The sequence below is a fragment of the Panthera leo genome, chromosome E1 (genome assembly GCF_018350215.1).
Source record: "Panthera leo isolate Ple1 chromosome E1, P.leo_Ple1_pat1.1, whole genome shotgun sequence".
Classification (NCBI taxonomy): domain Eukaryota; kingdom Metazoa; phylum Chordata; class Mammalia; order Carnivora; family Felidae; genus Panthera; species Panthera leo.
Genome location: NC_056692.1, coordinates 47,704,213 through 47,723,851, shown reverse-complemented (window position 1 = coordinate 47,723,851; position 19,639 = coordinate 47,704,213). Strand labels below are relative to the sequence as shown.

Below are 19,639 nucleotides of genomic sequence, written 5' to 3'. Positions count from 1 at the left end.
TTCAACATGATTCTACATGCTACATTCAAAAGAAGTTTCTCTGATCTAATTGATAAAGTATCCGTTTCATAAAATGGCATTTCGTTTTGGGTTGCAATTCAAGACAGAGCAAAACAAGGAGTGAATGGATTGGCTTTTGCTCTCAGTTTTTAATACCAATTTTTTATAACAATCGCCATTTCCAGCTTATGTACCCAAGATGCTAGAACTCGCTCTGTGTTTCAGCTCCTTTTTAAACTCCATACCCTGTTCCTTGACCACTGTCACTGACCTCAACTGCACTGAACAGGAGCTGAATTAACACTGAGTTGAGCAGAACCTTCAAATAACCCCACAGTTCACAAGAAACTAGTAGCTCAGTGAGTCTTTGCCTACAAGATCCCAGAGATCTCAAAGAAACAGTCTGAGAGCTAAAGGATACCATTTCAGAATCCTAAACACTTACAATAAGCTAATCAAGTCAAAGCAGCTCCAAAAGCAGCCTGAAATCTCCATTTTAAATCTCACTCATCCTTTGACTGACATGGCAAAGTGGTCAAGCGCATGGATTCCAGAGCTAGACAGCTGGGGTTTCAGTCACGGCTCTGTCATTCAGTAGCTGTGTAAAGTCAGGCAATCAAATAACTTAATCTCTTTGTAGCTCAGATTCCTCATGTGTAAAACAGGGCACCAATAGAATTTATACTTCCTTCAGTTTCTCACTTTTAAACTTTGAGAGTATTTCTTCCTTCAAAAACTCTTAAAGTTAAAAAGTTTCCTTTCCCGTCTTCATGAAGGCTCTTTCAAAGACTATTGACACAGCCCTTGAACTCCCAATACTTTAGTAAAATACGAAGTATGGATGTATGAACACCTAAGTGAAAGATCACCTGAGAACTTCCAACTACTCTCAGAATGAAGATAGAGGCTCTTGTTATTTACAGATCCCACTGATTCTTAGGCGCCTCCCTAAAATTTTCACATATTATTAACAATTCGGGTTAGAAAACCCAAGTATGTCTCTACATTGTAATATAATTACAAGTATTTCAAAGAACATAACCTTACTTTAATCACTGCATGAACAAAGTATGGTTTTGTTTTTATGCTAACTTTGCTTCTAGGATCACTGATAAAAAAAAAACACTGAAAAACCACTTGATATCCTCAGGTTATACAGTATGTGTACATGCACGTGTACATACATATGAAATATGTTTCCATCTCACTGAGTAAATGGAATTTGTTAACGAAGTAATTTGGTTCAAAGGAAGACCTTCTCTGAACACCACAGTTTGGAGAAATGCACAAATCTTCTCTGGCTCTTCCCACTCAGTGTAGATTTATACAAGCATATTCGTCACTTTCTGGGAAAGGCAGGGTAACCCACCAAGAAGAGCTTGGGTTTTGAAGTCAATGCGACATCTGTTTGAGTGAACCATTTAACAGCTATACGACCTTGGGCAGTAATTTAAACTCTGAATCAGGCAGCCCATTTAAAATGCAAATAAAATTCCCACATCGCAGGGTTGCTGGGATGACTGAACAAGGCTAAGTGTGCAAAGCACTTAACCTAGCACCTGGCAAGAGAAAGCTGTCAATAAACGGCAGCTACTATATTAATGCTCATTGGTTTGGCGAGTTGGGGAAAGGGTAGTTCACCACCTTCATCTCAGGTTAATAGAGAAACTCTATTTAAAAATACAACAAAAAGGGCACTGGGGTGGCTCAGTCGGTTGAGCCTCAGATTTCAACTCAGGTCATGATCTCATGGTTCGTGGGTTCAAGCCCCAAATCGGGCTTTGTGCTGACAGTGCGGAGCCTGCTTTGAATTCTCTCTCCCTGTCTCTCCCCTGCTCGTGCTCTCTCTCTCTCTCAAAAATAAACATTAAAAAAATGTGTTAATAATTAAACAAAAATAAAAATGCAACAAAAAAGATTATATAATGGTTGCCTTCTAAACTCGTATACTACACGCAATAATCATTCCTTGGAAGCTTAATCAATATTTGGAAATATCATTAGTTTTTCACAAATACTGAGTGGGACGGGGTGGGGGAAGGAAGTCCTGATTAACATAAACTACAAAGAATTCACTCCTCTGTGGTCATAGAACCTAAGAATCATCTATGTCCTCCAAGTTTACTTGTATTGTGAGATTAAATTAATTTCTAATGAAATTAGAAAGATTAAAGCTCAAATACCCATACACTTCAACTATTAGCTCTTGGACTAGAACCGTGATTAAACTGTCCAAATAACACAGATAATCAGCAGTCCAAATTAAGTCACATGATTTTTGTCTCCCTAAACAATATACTTAACCTCTCTGAAAATATTTTGCCTAGCTTACAAAGAATTTACAGTCCTTAATACGCTCCAGTTGAGTAGTAAGAAATAAGCAACCAGAAGGCCTGGCTTCAAGTTAAAAACCATCTAGCCCTAGATTATTCTGACAGCTTGGCCTCAGAAAGAATTATTTACCTATCTGCTCTGAGAAAATAACAATTTATGTCAGAGAAGGGGTGAAAAATGCTGATGTCATGCAATTCACAGCATAATACAACTCTACAGAAATGGATAATGGCTTTAAAAAAAGAACACTCACACTGGTAAAGGTTTGGAGGTATTTATAAAGACAGCCCAAAACAAGTTTGGCTCAAGACTATTTTTATACCTATTTATTCCCCCAACACAGTGTTTTCTTAAATACATGTTACCTTATTTATGTGTTTTAATCTATTAAATTCCAATCAAACTGTATGTGATTTTTTCACATTTTTCAAATGATAAATATAAACAAAAATGGTAAAATATCACAGCAATATTCTAGCCAAATACGCTTTCAACAAATTATAAAGTAACTAAAATTCTCAGGAAAGAAGTCAAATTATTATACCCAGTTTATTCACTTGTAACTTGGAATTCATATATTCCCTTCTCCAGCTTTTTAGTGGTTAAAAATGGATGTCAATCAAATTTTTAAATATGAAATTAAAGATACTTTACAACAGGACTGTTTAGCTATGCATAAGTAAGTCATGGACCATTCAAGTTTTGTGCCTTTTTGTAAAATAAAAGGTTATTCTTTATAACCTAACCATAAATTAAAACTACTCGATTCCTTTGTTAATAGCTTTCCCCTATAAAGTATATTAACTTCTTTGGAAGTCTTAAACTTGAATACATGCACATGATGATTATGATTATGATTATGATCATGATTAAAGGTCCCAATGGTCTCCCTTACTATAGAGGATCCTTTTTGTTCTTTCCTGTTTGCTGAAACAGGAAAACAGACAATAAAATGCTGCCATGTCTATATCGCAATAGAAAAGTTGGTTTAAAAAGGCCACTGCCTAACAGCTCTGTCTACTTTAATTCTAACGTATCAAAGAGAAATAATGACCCAGGGCATAATCAGCACTGTCTATATCTCTATTGTCTGAACTCACTGTGACAGATCCTAGAGTACTTACACAACTTTAAATAATCCCTAGTGTATTTCTTTTTCATAAAGTATATATTAATTTCTGTTCAACTGTTTGTTAATAGTAACATAATTTTCAATACTACAATGACAAAAGTCTTCTATTACCAGCTTCAAACAGTTAAAATTCCTATTAACTGGTATATAACTTTTAGTTTTAGTAGAAATAGTTCCTTATGACTATAAGCTAAGGACTACTAGCAACACTATCTAGAAACAAGTTATAACCACTCCTAACCCCTCTAATTTTAAGATCCCCTGGATTAACCAGACACAAAGAACACTTAGAAGGCCCGAGAGAAAATAAGTAGAGAAGGAAAATCATCAAAAAAAGCTAACACAATAACGAAGGGAAAAAAAACGAAGTAGCAATGGTATAAAATTCAGTTTCCATCAAAGATACATACATACACAAAACCATCTCAGGACCCTTGCACAAGCTGCTCCCTCTTCCTGGGGCATTTTCACCCCAGATATCCCACAGAGCTCACTCCTTCACTTCAAAGTCAGCTTCTCAGTGAGGGGTGCTCTGACCATGCTGTGTACAATCACAACCCAGCCCACCGCACCCTTCTGATTTCTCTTAACGTTCTATTTTTCTTCCACTGAACTTACCATGTAAAAAACGACATGGTATTCTTACATTATTCTCAGTCTTCCTCTCCTCCCTAATGAAATGTAAGCCCCATAAAAGCAAAGATTTTTATTCATTTCGTTCACTGAATCCTCAGTGGCTAGAAGAGTGCTTAGAACATACTAGGCGCTCAGGAAATATCTGCCGAATGACGACTAAATGAACGAATACGTAATTATGAGTACAATGAATAGACCCAGAACAAGAGATGTTTGTATTCCCACTGGGTATGAGGTAAGACTGAACTTGATTTTAATTAGCCAAGAGGTCAGATAAATAAATGTACACATAGGTATGCAAATCACTCTACATTTCCCCCTTTAATGTCTTAATCAGGAACACATAATTACCTGCATCTTCCAATAGAGCACAGGGCGATGGGATCACCCACCACAGCAACCAGAGATTGTGCTCTTGTGATGGCAGTATTGAGAAGCTTGTAGTTAGATAAAAAACCATAATCTAAATCCTCTGTGGAATCTTCCAGCAGTTGCTCTTTCTTTTTAATTGGTGTCTGTTTGTGTTTACAAGTATGCCTTGTACGTACTGTGCTAAGAAACAAAACTCTGAACTGCTTTCCTATAAAAAATAAATAAATAAGACGCTTAAGATTGTTATTTTGAGCCACTGATATAATAAAAGCATTTTAGTTTTTAAACGTTATTGCTAAATAACAGGTGTCGGTGAGGATGTGGAAAAATTGGAACTCTCGTGTCCTGCAGGTGAGAATGTAAAATGGGATGTAAAACACTACGGAAACCAGTACGGCAGCTCCTAAAAAAAATTAAACATAAAATTAAAACACAGAATTAAAATTAAACATAGAATTGACATATGATCCAACAACTCCTCTTCTGGGTATATACCCAAAAGAACTGAAAGCAGGATCTCGAAGAGATATCTCCTAACAGCATTAGTCACAGGGGCAAAAGGTAGCAGCAACTCAGGCGTCCGGCGACAGACGAATGGATAAACAAAACGTAGTATATACGGACCATGAAACATTATATTCAGCCTTAAAAAGGGCGGGAATTCTGACACATGCTCCAACATGGATGAACCCTGAAGACACGACGCTAAATGAAACAGGCCGGTCACAAAAAGCCAAATACCATATGGCCACACTTATAGAAGGTACCTGGTGTAGTCAAATTCATAGACAAAGTGGAATGATGGTTGCCAGGGGCTCGAGGGAGGAGGGAGGTAGAATAGGGAGAAGGAAATGGGCCAGAATTTCAGTTTTACAAGATGAGAAGAGTTCTGGAGACGACGGCACGGATGCCATTCACAACAATGTGAATGTACTTAATAGCAATGAACTGTGGCATTTTATGTATTTTTAAACTGGAGAGACACTTTCAGAATGAACACATAAAACATGGTTAAAATGGTAAATTTTATTGAAATTTAATAAAATATTATTGCTGGAGACAGGCTTAGTGATGATCTCATCGAAGGTGCCATTCAATACAAGGACCGTTCTTTGAAGCGGGGTCATCTAGCCTCTCACAGACCAAGGCAGACACAGCTGATGCCATAAGGAAGCCCTGTCGAGTCTAGTTTGCACAGCATTTTTTATTATGCTCTTTCTTATAGCGACGCATCTATTCCCTCATTGCGACAAATCTCCAAATCTCCGAATACAGATTTAATACCAATCTGTACTCTTCTCTTCTCTGGGCCAAACAACCCTAGTTCTTTCAACCATTTCTGACTCCTAGGTGGCAGTTTTTAGACCATGACCTATCCTAAGTCTCCTCTGGGTGCATCCTAGCTTACTGGTAATATTCCTTCTAAATGCACACCCAAATTCTGTGGGATTTGGACCATACATGGTATAGTGGAGCTATTTTGTCCCTATACTCTAAAAACTGTTATTCCCATGAAACCTAAAACTGTGATTGTACTGACCTTTTCCAGCACTCATCTGATACTACTGCTTCGTATATTTCAAAGCAGAAACCCTACAGCAACTGATTACATGAAGACACTTTAAATGAGCTGCTGGTAACTATTCACTTAGGAAAGTCTACGGATAAAAACAAACTGTGCCTTGGGGCGCCCAGGTGGCTCAGACAGTAAAGCATCCGACTTGCTCAGGTCATGATCTCACCACTCGTGAGTTCAAGCCCCACGGTGGTCTGTTCTGACAGTTCAGAGCCTGGGGCCGGCTTCCGATTCTGTGTTTCCCTCTCTCGGTCCCTCTCCTGCTCATCCTCTGTCTCTTTCTCTCAAAAATAAATAAATGTTCACAAAAAAACAAAAAGCCTGTGCCTTTAAAAATGGATTTACACAGAATGTGCTTGATGGGTACACGTTTTCAAAAATCTTTACGAACAAATCAGTCCTCCGCTACAGTATAAAGACAGTAGGTGCCATACACTCCTGTGACTGTGACTATCACATACAGATATAGTGGGTGGCATTCACACAAGTATGGCCACTGGAAATTCCATTTGTTCCTACTTCTTTTATTTGGATATGAAAATGTAATAAACATGTAAATGAGCTGGACCTTTAACTGTCAAATTTGGCATTAAAGAACTCGGTATGAAATAAAGACAGTTGCTTGTCCAGAAAAGAGATCTTGGGGATTAAAAATCAAATGTGTACACACTTTGGGATTTAAGCATCTGAATAACTTAATTCATTTCGATTAATCCTTACCTTGAACATTTAGCACCCTTTCCACATTAACATCAGATAATCTCTTTTTCCGAAGTTCAGCACGTATCCTAAACACTTGATCAGCATACGGAGTCACCACGCCAATACTGCCATCATCCAACTTCCCCCATGCTACCGGCCACTTCCGTCTCAACTCTTCCACACGTTCCACCACTTCGAAGACCTTTAAAGAAACACACAGATGCATCTAAAGCTATGAAGTGTTTGGAGGAAAGAATACAGTAACTGAAACACGTGTATAAAGGATGCCATTTTAGCGAATGTCATTTAAAAACTACCTCTAAACAGGAGTAATGCTTTCCTGATACGAACACGGAAAGAAAATTTTTATGTACATTCCAAGCAGTAAAATTCTACAATAATGCACCCAGTGAACACATGAATATCAGAGACAATGTAATGGATACGTGGCCCTCACCCTTCAGCCTCCATTCTTTTTTTTTTTTTTTTTTTTTTTTTTTTTAGGTTTATTTTTTATTTATTTGGCGAGAGAGAAAGAGTGAGGGCACAGAGACAAGGAGAGGGAGAATCCCAAGCAGGCTCCGCACTGTCAGTGCAGAGCCCAACGCGGGGCTCAATCCTATGAACTGTGAGATCATGACCTGAGCCGAAATCAAGAGCTGGACGCTTAACCAACTGAGCCACCCAGGTGCTCTTAGCCTCCATTCTTAAATGGGGACAGGTTCTATTTCCTATGTAAACAGGAGGACAGGGATAGGGCCATGAAACTAGCAACCCATCTAGGGAATCAGAGAACCAAGTCCCGGTATTTCTCAGTCCATTCACTCCAGGTCAGGTCAGTGAAATTAACAGCCAACCAGAAGATTCCTAGAGTCAGCACCACCATTAATTCTCAGCAGTACAAGACCTAGCACTGTCCCTTTCCCCCACTGATACGACTAAGCAAAGCAGCCAACAGCTAACATCAAACCACAGTTGGGACTAAGACAAATCTGGATTGAAGAGACACTTTGACAACTCATTGCCTTCCAGTAGTACAAGTTTGCCCAAGCCATTTCCTTAACCTTGCAATAAAGTAACACCACATTTTACTCAACTGAATTTTCTGGACTCTACTTATTGGATTATTAGTATGATTTTTAGTGTAATTCAATGTATTTTATTTTATTTTTTTTTTAATCTTTTTTTTAACATTTTATTTATTTTTGAGACAGAGAGAGACAGAGCATGAACGGGGGAGGGGCAGAGAGAGAGGGAGACACAGAATCGGAAGCAGGCTCCAGGCTCTGAGCCATCAGCCTAGAGCCTGATGCGGGGCTCGAACTCACGGACCGCGAGATCGTGTCCTGAGCTGAAGTCAGCCGCTTAACCGACTGAGCCACCCAGGCGCCCCGTAATTCAATGTATTTTAATACAACAAATTGATCAAACACATTCAATGCTTGGCAAAGGGGGAGATACCATGATTAATAAAACATGTTCCCTGCCTGCTAAGAGATTATTGTATATTTAGAAAACAGACTCTTAAAAAAATATCATATATATATATGGATATATATATATATATATCCATATATATATCCATATATATATGCGTGTGCACGCATGTACATGCGTACGTAAATGGTAAGCTCAACAGAGGGTCAGGCAAGACTCTAGGGGCATAGAGAAGAAAGTTTTTTAATTGCCTTTTAAATACACTATTTATTTACTATTTGGTAATAATATCTATTTAAATTTACAATGTTAAATATGCCAAATAAAATTTGACAGTTTTTACTCAAGAACTTGAGGGTTATCGGCCAGGAGGCAGTCCACACTGCCACATACAAAGTCAATGGATGCCAGAGATTGAGACTAGAGTCTCCCATTGTGACAACGATTTAATGGCAAGTGCTTCAGATGTGCAGATGGTCCAAGGTTTCTGAAAAGTAAACCAGACTGAAGACCTAGACTAGACTCACTGCAAGGAATAAGAAAGGCGGGCCGGAGTCTACCGCAACAAGGAATAAGAAAAACCTAGGTTTACCCATTTGGTTAAATACGGGGGTAGATGAAAGCTGCGGAGACACGTCTACCACCCACCGCCAACCCCAAACACATACACAGAGTTCCTACCACTGAGCGATACAGAACCATTTCCCCACTTCATCCCTCCGTGAAGCGATGCATAAAACTGCAGTCAAAAAACACAGACTTGGAACGGTGATATGAGGAGCTGCGGAAACTTCTATCCCAGACAGACAGCTGTTAAGCTGGTCAAAATTAGCAGACAATCATTCATAGTCTCTGGAGACTGATTAACGAGTTTATAAGAAATTAGTTGCGAAGCATTTATTCAGCAAAGTCTACAGACACTAAGAGGGAGGCCAGGGCATTCAAGCTATAGGGACTGCACCCAGCCCCCCACAGATCCGTGTCACAGAAAAGGCTGTCTTAGCAGCTGAGGGGCAGTTCCCATCTCCTCTATCGAGCTCCCTGGTGTGAAAAAGCTATTCTAGGTGGTTTCGGAGCTGGTGACCATCAGATCCCATTTGCCACAGCTCCATGCTGCAGAAGGCCTGTACTGAACAGTTAACAGCAGTTGACTTTCTTGTACTGACTTCTAACTATAGACCTGTGATCAATTTTTAAAAGGAAAGATGAATTGCTATTATTACATAGTAAGACCCATTTCTGTGTAAATAAAATGAGTAAAGCATGGGACTCAACAGAAGAAAGGGAAATGGAGATCACAGACCAGAAACCATTCTTCTAATGACCAATAAGCATCTGCCCTCCTCTGGGTTTCCTGAAGTCCAAGACCCTACTCCCTCGTGACAACCAGAACCTAACCCAAGGGTCCCTGGCCTGCTGGCCCTAAAAGTCTTCACCAGGTTTTAGTCTGCTGCCTGATCTGACCATATTACCCACATTCTCTCTGCACCTAAAAAGTCAGAAACTGTAAGAGAACCATACAAGTTACATAGCACCTAATAGCTTAGCAACACTGTCATCGGGGCCTGTGTGATCTCCCTGGAGATCCTGGAGCACATGACTCTGCAATTCAAGTCTGACTTGTTATTATTATTTTTTTTAAGTTTATTCATTTATCTTGAAAGAGAGATTGCGTGCAGGCACACGAGTCAGGGAGGGGCAGAGAGAGGAGGAAAGAGAATCCTAAGCAAGCACCAAGCTCAAGGCAGAGCCTGAGGCAGGGCTCAGTCTCACAACCTCGAGATCACAACCTGAGCCATTATCAAGAGTCAGATGCTTTTGGGGTGCCTGGGTGACTCAATCCGTTGGGTGTCCAACTTTGGCTCAGGTCATGATCTCACGGCTCGTGAGTTCGAGTCCCGTGTTAGGCTCTGCGCTAATAGCTCAGAGCCTGGAGCCTGCTTCAGATTCTGTGTCTCCCTCTCTCTCTGCCCTTCCCCGGCTTGTGCTCTGTATCTCTCTCTCTCTCTCTCTGTCTCTCTCTATCTCTCTCTCTCTCTCTCAAAAATAAATAAACATTAAAAAAAAAAATTTTTTTTTAAGTCAGACGCTTAACTGATTGAGCCACCGAGCCACCCCCAAAATGATAACTCATTTGAGGAGCAAATGGATAGCTCAGTCAGTTGAGCATCTGACTCTTGACTTCAGCTCAAGTCATGATCCCAGAATCGTGGGATCGAGCCCCAAGTCAGGCTTTGCGCTGACAGCACAGAGCCTGCTTTGTTTGGATTCTGTCTCCCTTTCTCTCTGCTCCTCCCCTGCTCGAGCTCTCTCTCTCTCAAAAATAAAATCAATCTCTCTCTCTCTGCCCTTCTGCCCTGCTTGCACTTACCCTCTTTCTAAAATTAAAAAATAAATAAAAAATAACGATGACTCATCTGAGTATGTACTATGAAATATAATCATAGTCTATTTGAGATGGCTAACTAATAATTATATGAAAATAATATTGGCTTTTCTTTTAAACAAAGTCATATATTTTGTCATAAGAAATGTAAATCAAAGGGCGCCTGGCTGGCTCAGTCAGTGGGGTACGTGAGTCTCAATCTTGATCTCTGGGTTGTGAGTTTAAGCCCCACATTGGGTATAGAGATTACTTAAAAATAAAATCTTAAAAGAAATGTAAATCAAATGTAATCAAAATGTAAATCAGTTTTTGTTTCCCACAGGGGGTTCATCATTAACAAATCAATGTTATACAGAAAGAATAAACATCCCATACTACTTTCATGCAAATAACACACAATAAGATGTCAACCCCAAATCTTAAACACTCAACAAGAACAAACTATGTAATTGAGAAAATGTTAACAGTCTGCAGAAGAACTTAGGTACCTCTGCATTATTATAAAAAGCTGTGCTATTTTTTTCTTGTACATCTTCCCCTCGTGCTGTAAAGAAAGTTAGTGGGTAGAAATCCTTGTGTGCTGGTTGCTTTCCACTGGCCATCAGTTTGCCCTCATAGAAGAGCTCAGAGGTGTAACTGCAAAAAAAAAAAAAAAAAAAAAAAGACCAAAATAAATACATACATACATACATTCATAGTAATTTATCATCAAAATTAATTCCACCCATAAAAAAAATTATCAGTCAGTTCTAATAATTTTGCTTTATGTCCCTAATTAATTTAACACTTATGAGGGCAAGATTTTCTCCAAAAGTAACCACAGCAGTAACAACAGGGTAGGCTCCTGGTATACCATTGCTAAATGAATTGATCTGGCAAGGTATGAAGCCAGAATACAGAAAGAAAAGGAAGAAATGACAATAGTTCAATACTAGATGAAAAGCTTGCTCTATGAGGAAATTGCAAGCTAGTTTATTTTCTTGGTTAATACATATTTTTATTTATATGGTTCATTTACTTACACATGCAAACACAAAGACACATAGACCCCGAAACACAGAATTGAAGGACACTCAAGTCTTCAAATGTAAAATGAATACTTTTTCCTGCTGAAGATAGCAAGTATTTGATTTATTACTGACTGAAGAAAAGGACTGGCAATAATAAAAAGAGAATCACATTTTAGGACATTGATAAAAGATATACTCAAGTCTAAATTTACTTTTATATCTTATTGTTTTCAGAGAATCCTAAAAATTGTTTTCACTGACTAAAATGATTTTATTAAACTTTAAAACACGAGGTTTTGGGTGGGGTTAATGACTGAAAAGGAACACAAAGGAGCCTTCCAGATATTCTGTTTCTTGATCTGGATGCCGGTTACATGGGTGTGTTCAGTCTGTGACTGTTCACTGAGCTGTCACTTATGATATTTTTAGTTTTATAGATGCATACTACATTTAATAGAAAACCTTTAAAAACTTTATGACTAAGTTTCATGGTTTTTCCTTCCTTCCTTCCTTTTTATAACAGATTCCTTGTATAACATAACCAGACATAAAAGCAAATCAGTATGTCAATATATCTGTTTACTACATGACATAGTTTTACATACATATTACATATGTAGTCACAGAAAAACATCATAACTGGTAGAATTTAAAGTTGTAGTTTCCAATAAGAGACTCTTAAAAACTGAGAACAAACTGAGGGTTGATGGGGGGTGGGAAGGAGGGGAGGGTGGGTGATGGGTATTGAGGAGGGCACCTGTTGGAATGAACACTGGGTGTTGTATGGAAACCAATTTGACAATAAATTTCATATTTAAAAAAAAAAGAAAGAAAGAAAAGAAAAGAAAAGAAAAATAAGTAAATAAAGTTGTAGTTTCCAGGACTCCCCTACTTTGTGAAAAATTGCAGCTGACTTTTGAGGTATTCTGTTACAGAAATAAAATTTAACATAATTTCCAACACTGGGGACACCATATAACTGTGCTGGGAACAGACTGTCCCTAGTAACGGTGCCATTTTGAGTTCTCCTCTACCACACCAGAAGAAGGGTGACACAGAAGGGGCAGATCACACCTACTTGATGATAGCTTCATGGGAGCGGTAATTCTCACACAGGAGGATCCTACAGGGAAACTCGGCAGGGTAATGCTCATAGAGTCGATCAAGTAATGACACATGAAGGTTTCTCTCCCTGGCAAACTCGCTGTAAACAAAAGGACTGAGCTGTAACAGACAAACATACAGAGAAAATTTAACTAAATACACAAGTAGTATTTGTATAACCTACTTATAAAAAGTCCATTATGCTGAAACTTCTGATGTACTAAATCTCAATGCTGGAATAAGCAGAATCAAAAATATTTTCTCTAAACAATTTTACTACTGCACAGAACTTGGCTAAAATTTCTAACTTTTCACTTCATTCTGTCAACAGTAGCCTATAGTCAACAAAGGGCTCCTCCAACATAATAATAAACAGCTACTACTTCTGGAACTTCAGGGATACAAACCATTGCATCACTGGAGGGAGTCAATGAGTTATTTCACTAAAATTGATCAGCTATTTAAAATGGTGAGCTGAGGGGCGCCTGGGTGGCTCAGTCGGTTAAGCGTCCGACTTCGGCTCAGGTCATGATCTCACGGTCCGTGAGTTCGAGCCCCGCATCGGGCTCTGTGCTGACAGCTCGGAGCCTGGAGCCTGTTTCAGATTCTGTGTCTCCCTCTCTCTCTGACCCTCCCCAGTTCATGCACTGTCTCTCTCTGTCTCAAAAATAAATAAACGTTAAAAAAAAAAAAAATTTAAAATGGTGAGCTGGAAGGATACACAGCCTCTGACTAAAAGATTTTTAATAATTAGTGAAATAACATTTTTTTATCTCATAAAGTATAAGGTTAGTCATTCTTGATCATCCCTTTGATCGCTAAAGAACAAAATTAAACTACTTTTGCTAAAGAAACAAAACAATTTCTTCCTCCACATTCAACTCTTTCCTGGATGTCTTCATGGCTACACCACTATATTGGTTCAATTTCAACTGCGGCAGAAGAGAAAGAACTTCAAACTGCAACTTTGTAAAACAGGTATTAATAGAAAAAGTGTACTTCTCTTTCATATATAGGTATTGAAAATTAGTCACATTCTTTGAGATTGGGACTATTATTTTGAATTAGGTGTACTTTGTTCCCTATGATGGCGGGAAAAAAAAAAATCAACCCTTCATGAAAACAAATGTTAGGGACAAAAATTGGGGAACTGTAGGAAGAATCATTAAAATTTATTTTATAAAGAAAAGAATTCTATTCTATTCTATTCTACTCTATTCTACTCCATTCACCCTATAGAAATCTGAAGTTTAAATTCAAAACATGAAAATTATAAACACTGATAGACTCCTCCATTCCACCCTAGATCCAAAACAGTGGGATGAAGTACTTAAACTGTAATGGATGGCACAATTTCAAGGGATGTTTTAGAAAACAGAATATTAAACAGGAAATTGTACTTAGAAGTCCCTTCACGACGATGACGCAGAGGGCACGCACCTGCATGTGGTCACCAGCCAAGACAATCCGCGTATTTTTAGCTGCTAACGCTAGAGGCATAATGGTTTCACACTCCATGGCCTGGGCAGCTTCATCTAACAGAATGTGTGTAAAAAACCCTACAAAGTACAGTATAAACACAGTAAGGCAGATTTAAAACAGCAATAAAGGTAGCAGGAGTTCTGTTCTTTTCTGCTAAGGAAAGACTTCAGTGTGCTGATTTCAGAGTTAGGGGTACTTTTAAGCCAATCCTGGATTTAGAAAATCGTCGATTTAAATCATTATTTAAAGAACAGAGAGGACAGGAAATAACCATTTTAACCAATAATAGATATGAAATGGTATTTGATGCTAAGGGCCCCAAGATTAACAGTTGATGGAGTATATATAAAAAAGATGTTTGAAGTACAAGATAGCAGCTTTTCACCAAAAAGAAGGACCAGCAACTAAACACTGATAGTCTTCTCACTATTTATGTGGTGAAACATCGAAACTAAAATAATGGTAGTTTATAAGTAATTCTAGCTTTACCATGCATATTAAACATTAAAATAAAGAAATCATACCTAAAATCTAATATAAGGGAGAAAGTTATAATCTAACCTTTACTGAAACAAAGGGGAGGGGGTAACTGATTAGCAGATTCACTAATTTGATTATTTAGGGTTTGTTTCATGTGTTTATATATGTGGCTAGACAGACTGATAAAATTGTTTAGTCTTAAGAGCCTACCCTGGCTGGGGAGGGGGAATCACTAGTGTGCAAAAAGTGAAAGGTGAATGTCAAAAACATATGTCATCTAATGTCCCCCAGATGCAAACCCCACAGTAGGAGACATCCCACATCTTGACTGCCACCGCCACTCACACTGGGGCACAGGATTCCGGTACAGAAAGGAAGAGAAAGTCCTGTTGCCCCTAAGGATGGAAAGAGGCAAAAATCTCCTCACGGTCTCAACGTGGAGAAGGAAAATGTTCTGCCCTACTGTCAACACACCGAGGCAGGAAGAAGGGGGTCTTCTTTTTATTAGCATAGCAAAGAAACAAAATGGTTTCTCAACAAAATGACAAGCTATAAACCTTGCTGGGTTAATTAGCTAGCTGCCTGTGAGGAGGGTCCAAGAACCTACCCTCTATTTCTATGTACACCAGCAAGTTCCAAACTATCTTTTTATGCAACTTTCTAACGCAACTTGCCTTGAGGTTGGGAACTTTCTAAATCGTACCGACCGGAAGTAATAGCCCCCCATATCATCCACTCATACAAATGGCTATGGTTGATAGTGTATGTATCAATCACTGTTGTCTATTTCCTGACAGTGGCCTAAACATGATATAGACCCCTGTTAAGGAGACTCTGTGCTTTTTGTCCTACAAAACTAATTACTTGAAAACTACTGTTTTCATTAGATAACGTTTTAATTAAACAGAGGTAGGCTTGAATCAGCAACGGGATAAATCATGAAACTGTTATAGCTATTGCTAAAAGCTAGTAAAGGTAACTTGAATTAATCAAATTAATGGAGCCAGAGCCTTATCTATAGAAGAACCCTCCCTCCACAGGGCTGAATGAAATGAAATCAGGTATAAACACCCAGAACAAAGCACACAGGCGACTTGTAAGTGTTCTTCTACATTCTTGCTCTTCAAAGCCATTCTTAACTTTCTCACAAAACTCTACTGCCTCGGAGGTTTGGGCATTTCATCTAAGGGCACACAGGCAGAGTAGAACCATAAAGTAATGAGACTGATTGTTAAATAAACATACCAAAATTTACATTTCAAATAAGTGTTGTTCCATTCAAAGAAGTCAGTTGGGAGGAAATAGAACTCATTCCAATGATGCAGTCACTTTTCAAAACATTTTTGAAACTCTGCTTTTGTAACTGCCCTCACCAGCCAGCTATGAGCTGCGTGCACAAGAAAATAAGTCTCATTACATGAGAGGCACGTCTCTCTCTCTCTTTTTTTTTTTTTACCCCTAATGGTGTTGCTCAGTTTGATCACCTACCTCATTTACCAAACATGTCTCAGAAAGATTTTGAAGCTCTTCTGAAATTAAATCTACCCTCAAAAAAAAAAAAAAAAAAGTCTGGCCACCATTCATTCACTTTAGATAAACAGAGGTTTATCAAGGGCCTCCAGGTGTCTATACCCTGGGCCAGATGCCAGGAATTCAAGGTGAAGAGAACAGTATCTACTTTCCAGGGACTTGAAGGTTCATAAGAATCTGTCACTGGCTCTGAAAGCAATTCCAAAAGGAGAGAGCAAAAGTGTTGAGCAATGTCGACCATGATAATATGGCAGTAATAAATGAATATCCTTCCAAAGCAAATACCTTAAAGTGGTACCACTTTTTGATGGTTAAGTTCTGCCATTATGTATCAGAATTACTTGTCACCTTGTATCTGTACTTCATATAATATTAGCTTGACTTTACAGATTCCTGTACTTCAATATAATCTTAATAGTATGTCTAAAAAAAAATCTATCATGTTTGCTGTCTCTACACTATGAAAGTATTTTACAACAAAAACTTGAGAAAATTGTAAAAAGCACTACTATCCAAATTTGAATTTTTCACATGACTGGTAGTAAGTAAATGCCATCTGATCAGAGAACAAATAAAACAGTAGTCACTCAAAAGTCTAAACTAGGGGTTGACTTTTCTTTTTTCCTTTGTAAAAGGGCCAAACAGTATATATTTTAGGTTTTGTTGGCCATACAATCTGTTTCATCTACTCAATTCAGCTGCTGTGGCACAAAGGCACCCATAGGTAATACACAGTTAAACAGGCGTGGCTGTGTTCCATCCAATAAAACTTTATTTACAAAAACAGACAACAGGCCAGGTTTGGCCCACAGGCTATCGTCTGCCAACCCCTGGTCTAAACTGAATGCAGAGGCCCCAAGCATTCAGGGACACCCTATCTGTGTCTTGAGTCAGCATACCAGGTTCAAGGTCCAACTGACAGAGGTACTGGGAAGTATTCAATGTAACAACCACCACTCGGTGTTTAAGAATATCTTCTTTCTGTGGCATCTGAAAGGTGGAATGTGCGCTTGAGATCAAACAGTACTGATGCACAACTGGGTGGACAGTCTTTACCCAGCGATTTCTGAAATATACCCTATAAAAGAAGACAATATTTCCTATTTATATTTATTAACATCTTACCAGCATTATAAAAAAAAAATGACATTATTATGTGAAGACTATGGTATCTGGAAATTCACAAATAAATCCGATAACCATTAACACTCTACTGAATTAAAATTTAACATACAGCTGTGACTTTGCCCTACCAAAAAAGGATTCAAGAAGAAAGCATATGCACGGTCACAAAATAAGTATTTATTTTTAAGTGTTCAGATTAACCTTACAGCACAATGATACACAGTTTCATAAGCACTATAGTTTTTAAAATTCGAAACATTCCCCCTGGGGAGTTACTTTTTTTCTAGAATATTCTTATAAAAATATACTTAACTCATATTGCAATTATCTATGCTAACAAAAAACAGTGAGCTGTGCACCTACAGTTATCTGCGTTTCCCAGCAGAATATATTCTTACACCTATATGTAAACAGACCTCTATCTAAAGTTCTAAAGGACATTTAAAAATAAATTTAAATTATGGAAAACCAGAAAATCTTAAGAAAGATTATCTCGGGGCACCTGGGTAGCTCAGCTCAGGTCATGTCTCAGTTTGTGAGTTTGAGCCCTACGTCGGGCTCTGTGCTGACAGCATGAAGCCTGCTTGGGATCCTCTCTCCCTCTCTCTCTGCCCCTCCCCCTGCTCCCTCTCTCAAAATAATAAAACATTAAAAAAAAAAAAAAAAAGGGGCGCCTGGGTGGCGCAGTCGGTTAAGCGTCCGACTTCAGCCAGGTCACGATCTCGCGGTCAGTGAGTTCGAGCCCCGCGTCGGGCTCTGGGCTGATGGCTCAGAGCCTGGAGCCTGTTTCCGATTCTGTGTCTCCCTCTCTCTCTGCCCCTCCCCCGTTCATGCTCTGTCTCTCTCTGTCCCAAAAATAAATAAAAAACGTTGAAAAAAAAAAATTAAAAAAAAAAAAAAAAAAAAAGAGTATCTCTTCCATTAATTGCAAAAGAAAAATAACAGGCCTCATGCAACAGACTACTTAAATGGTACAGAAACGACTCATCCATCCATCCATCCATCCATCCACCCACCTCCCACCACCCATCTCTAACTGACTCACATACAACAAAGATCTATTGGTGTCCACCATGCTGGAAGCACAGAGGCAAATCACATGATTTGCAAGCTTTCATAAAAGCTTTGATTTACTGTGATTTTAATGGAAAGCTATCAGAGAGTTCTGACAGGGCAGTCACATATTCTGACTTATGTTGTTAAAGGACCACTCTATTGCTCTATACGGAATACACTGTTTGGGGAGGTACTTTGTAGGCCAGACAGTGGGGTGCTCATAAACGCTGAACAGCCAGCTTGGAGGGTGGGGGTGGAGCTGACGTGTAGGGTTTGCTGACTTTTGTGGTATAAAATCTACTACCATGGCCAATTTCAAGCTAGCAACATGATGTCACTGAACATGAACTTGGGAAGGCACGTACATGACTGGCTCTCACAAGCCACTACAAGCGGGCTGCAATACACCACTGACCGGGGCAGAGGCACGGGCAGGGGAGAGAATCAGGGAGACCAGTTAGGAGGTTGTTGCAAGGGTCCGGAAGAGAAAAGAGGGCAGCCTGGCCCACGGTGATAACAGTGAAGATGTGAAAATGGCTGGATTCACTATACACTTTGAAGGTAATGCTGACAGGACTTGACTGGTGAACCAGATGTGCAGTTTAAAAGACAGTATGATTCTGTGCCTTTGAAACTGGATGAACGACAGTGGTGTTTACAAAGATGGTGAAAGTTGAGGAACAGATTTGAAGTGGGAACTGAGAATTTGGTTTTGGACAAATTCAGTAGCAGACATCCACGGGGGATGTCCAATAAGCAGGGGGATACAGAAGCCTGAAGTTCGGAAGAATATCCGGGACAAGACCTATACAATTGGGATACTATTTCAACCAGCGGACTACATGAGATCAGTTGGAGAGGAAATGTAGCTAAAAAAGAAACTAGTTGGGAGAATTACTGATGGCAAAAGGAGAGGGATACGGCAAAGGAAACCGGCAAGAAGCAGTCAAAGAAGCAGGAAAGAACTCAGGAGAGTGTGCGGTCTGATCACGGGACATAAACGTCCGTGTCACTAAATCTTCCGGACACTCTCCAGGCCCATCAAGGTACTTGATGTGGTAGCAGCAGCCAGCTCTGTGCTCGTTCCCTCCCCGCAACACTCTCTTCCCTCAGCTTCCACGACTCAACCTTTCCTTGCCTTCCTTCTTCCTCCCCGGGTTAGGGCTCCTCCAAGCTTAGTCTTCACATACTCCTCTTCTTGGCCTCTGTTCTCCCCCTGACGATCTCAGGCCGATGGTTTGGATCACCGCCAATAAATACTCTAATAACTCACGTTT

The 19,639-nt window shown here is 39.2% G+C and overlaps 1 protein-coding gene across 9 annotated transcripts in view; it reads right to left on the bottom strand.

Moving 5' to 3' along the window:
• HELZ (helicase with zinc finger) overlaps positions 1–19,639 on the bottom strand; it is a 156,202-nt gene that overhangs the window by 51,737 nt on the left and 84,826 nt on the right. For all 9 annotated transcript variants that reach the window (XM_042914546.1, XM_042914552.1, XM_042914547.1 and 6 more), the window contains 6 exons: positions 17,081–17,259; positions 14,130–14,248; positions 12,664–12,809; positions 11,064–11,211; positions 6,771–6,954; positions 4,454–4,682 (listed from right to left, as the gene is read on the bottom strand). In XM_042914546.1, coding sequence (XP_042770480.1) covers positions 4,454–4,682; positions 6,771–6,954; positions 11,064–11,211; positions 12,664–12,809; positions 14,130–14,248; positions 17,081–17,259 — 1,005 coding nt within the window. The remainder of the gene's footprint in view (positions 1–4,453; positions 4,683–6,770; positions 6,955–11,063; positions 11,212–12,663; positions 12,810–14,129; positions 14,249–17,080; positions 17,260–19,639) is intronic.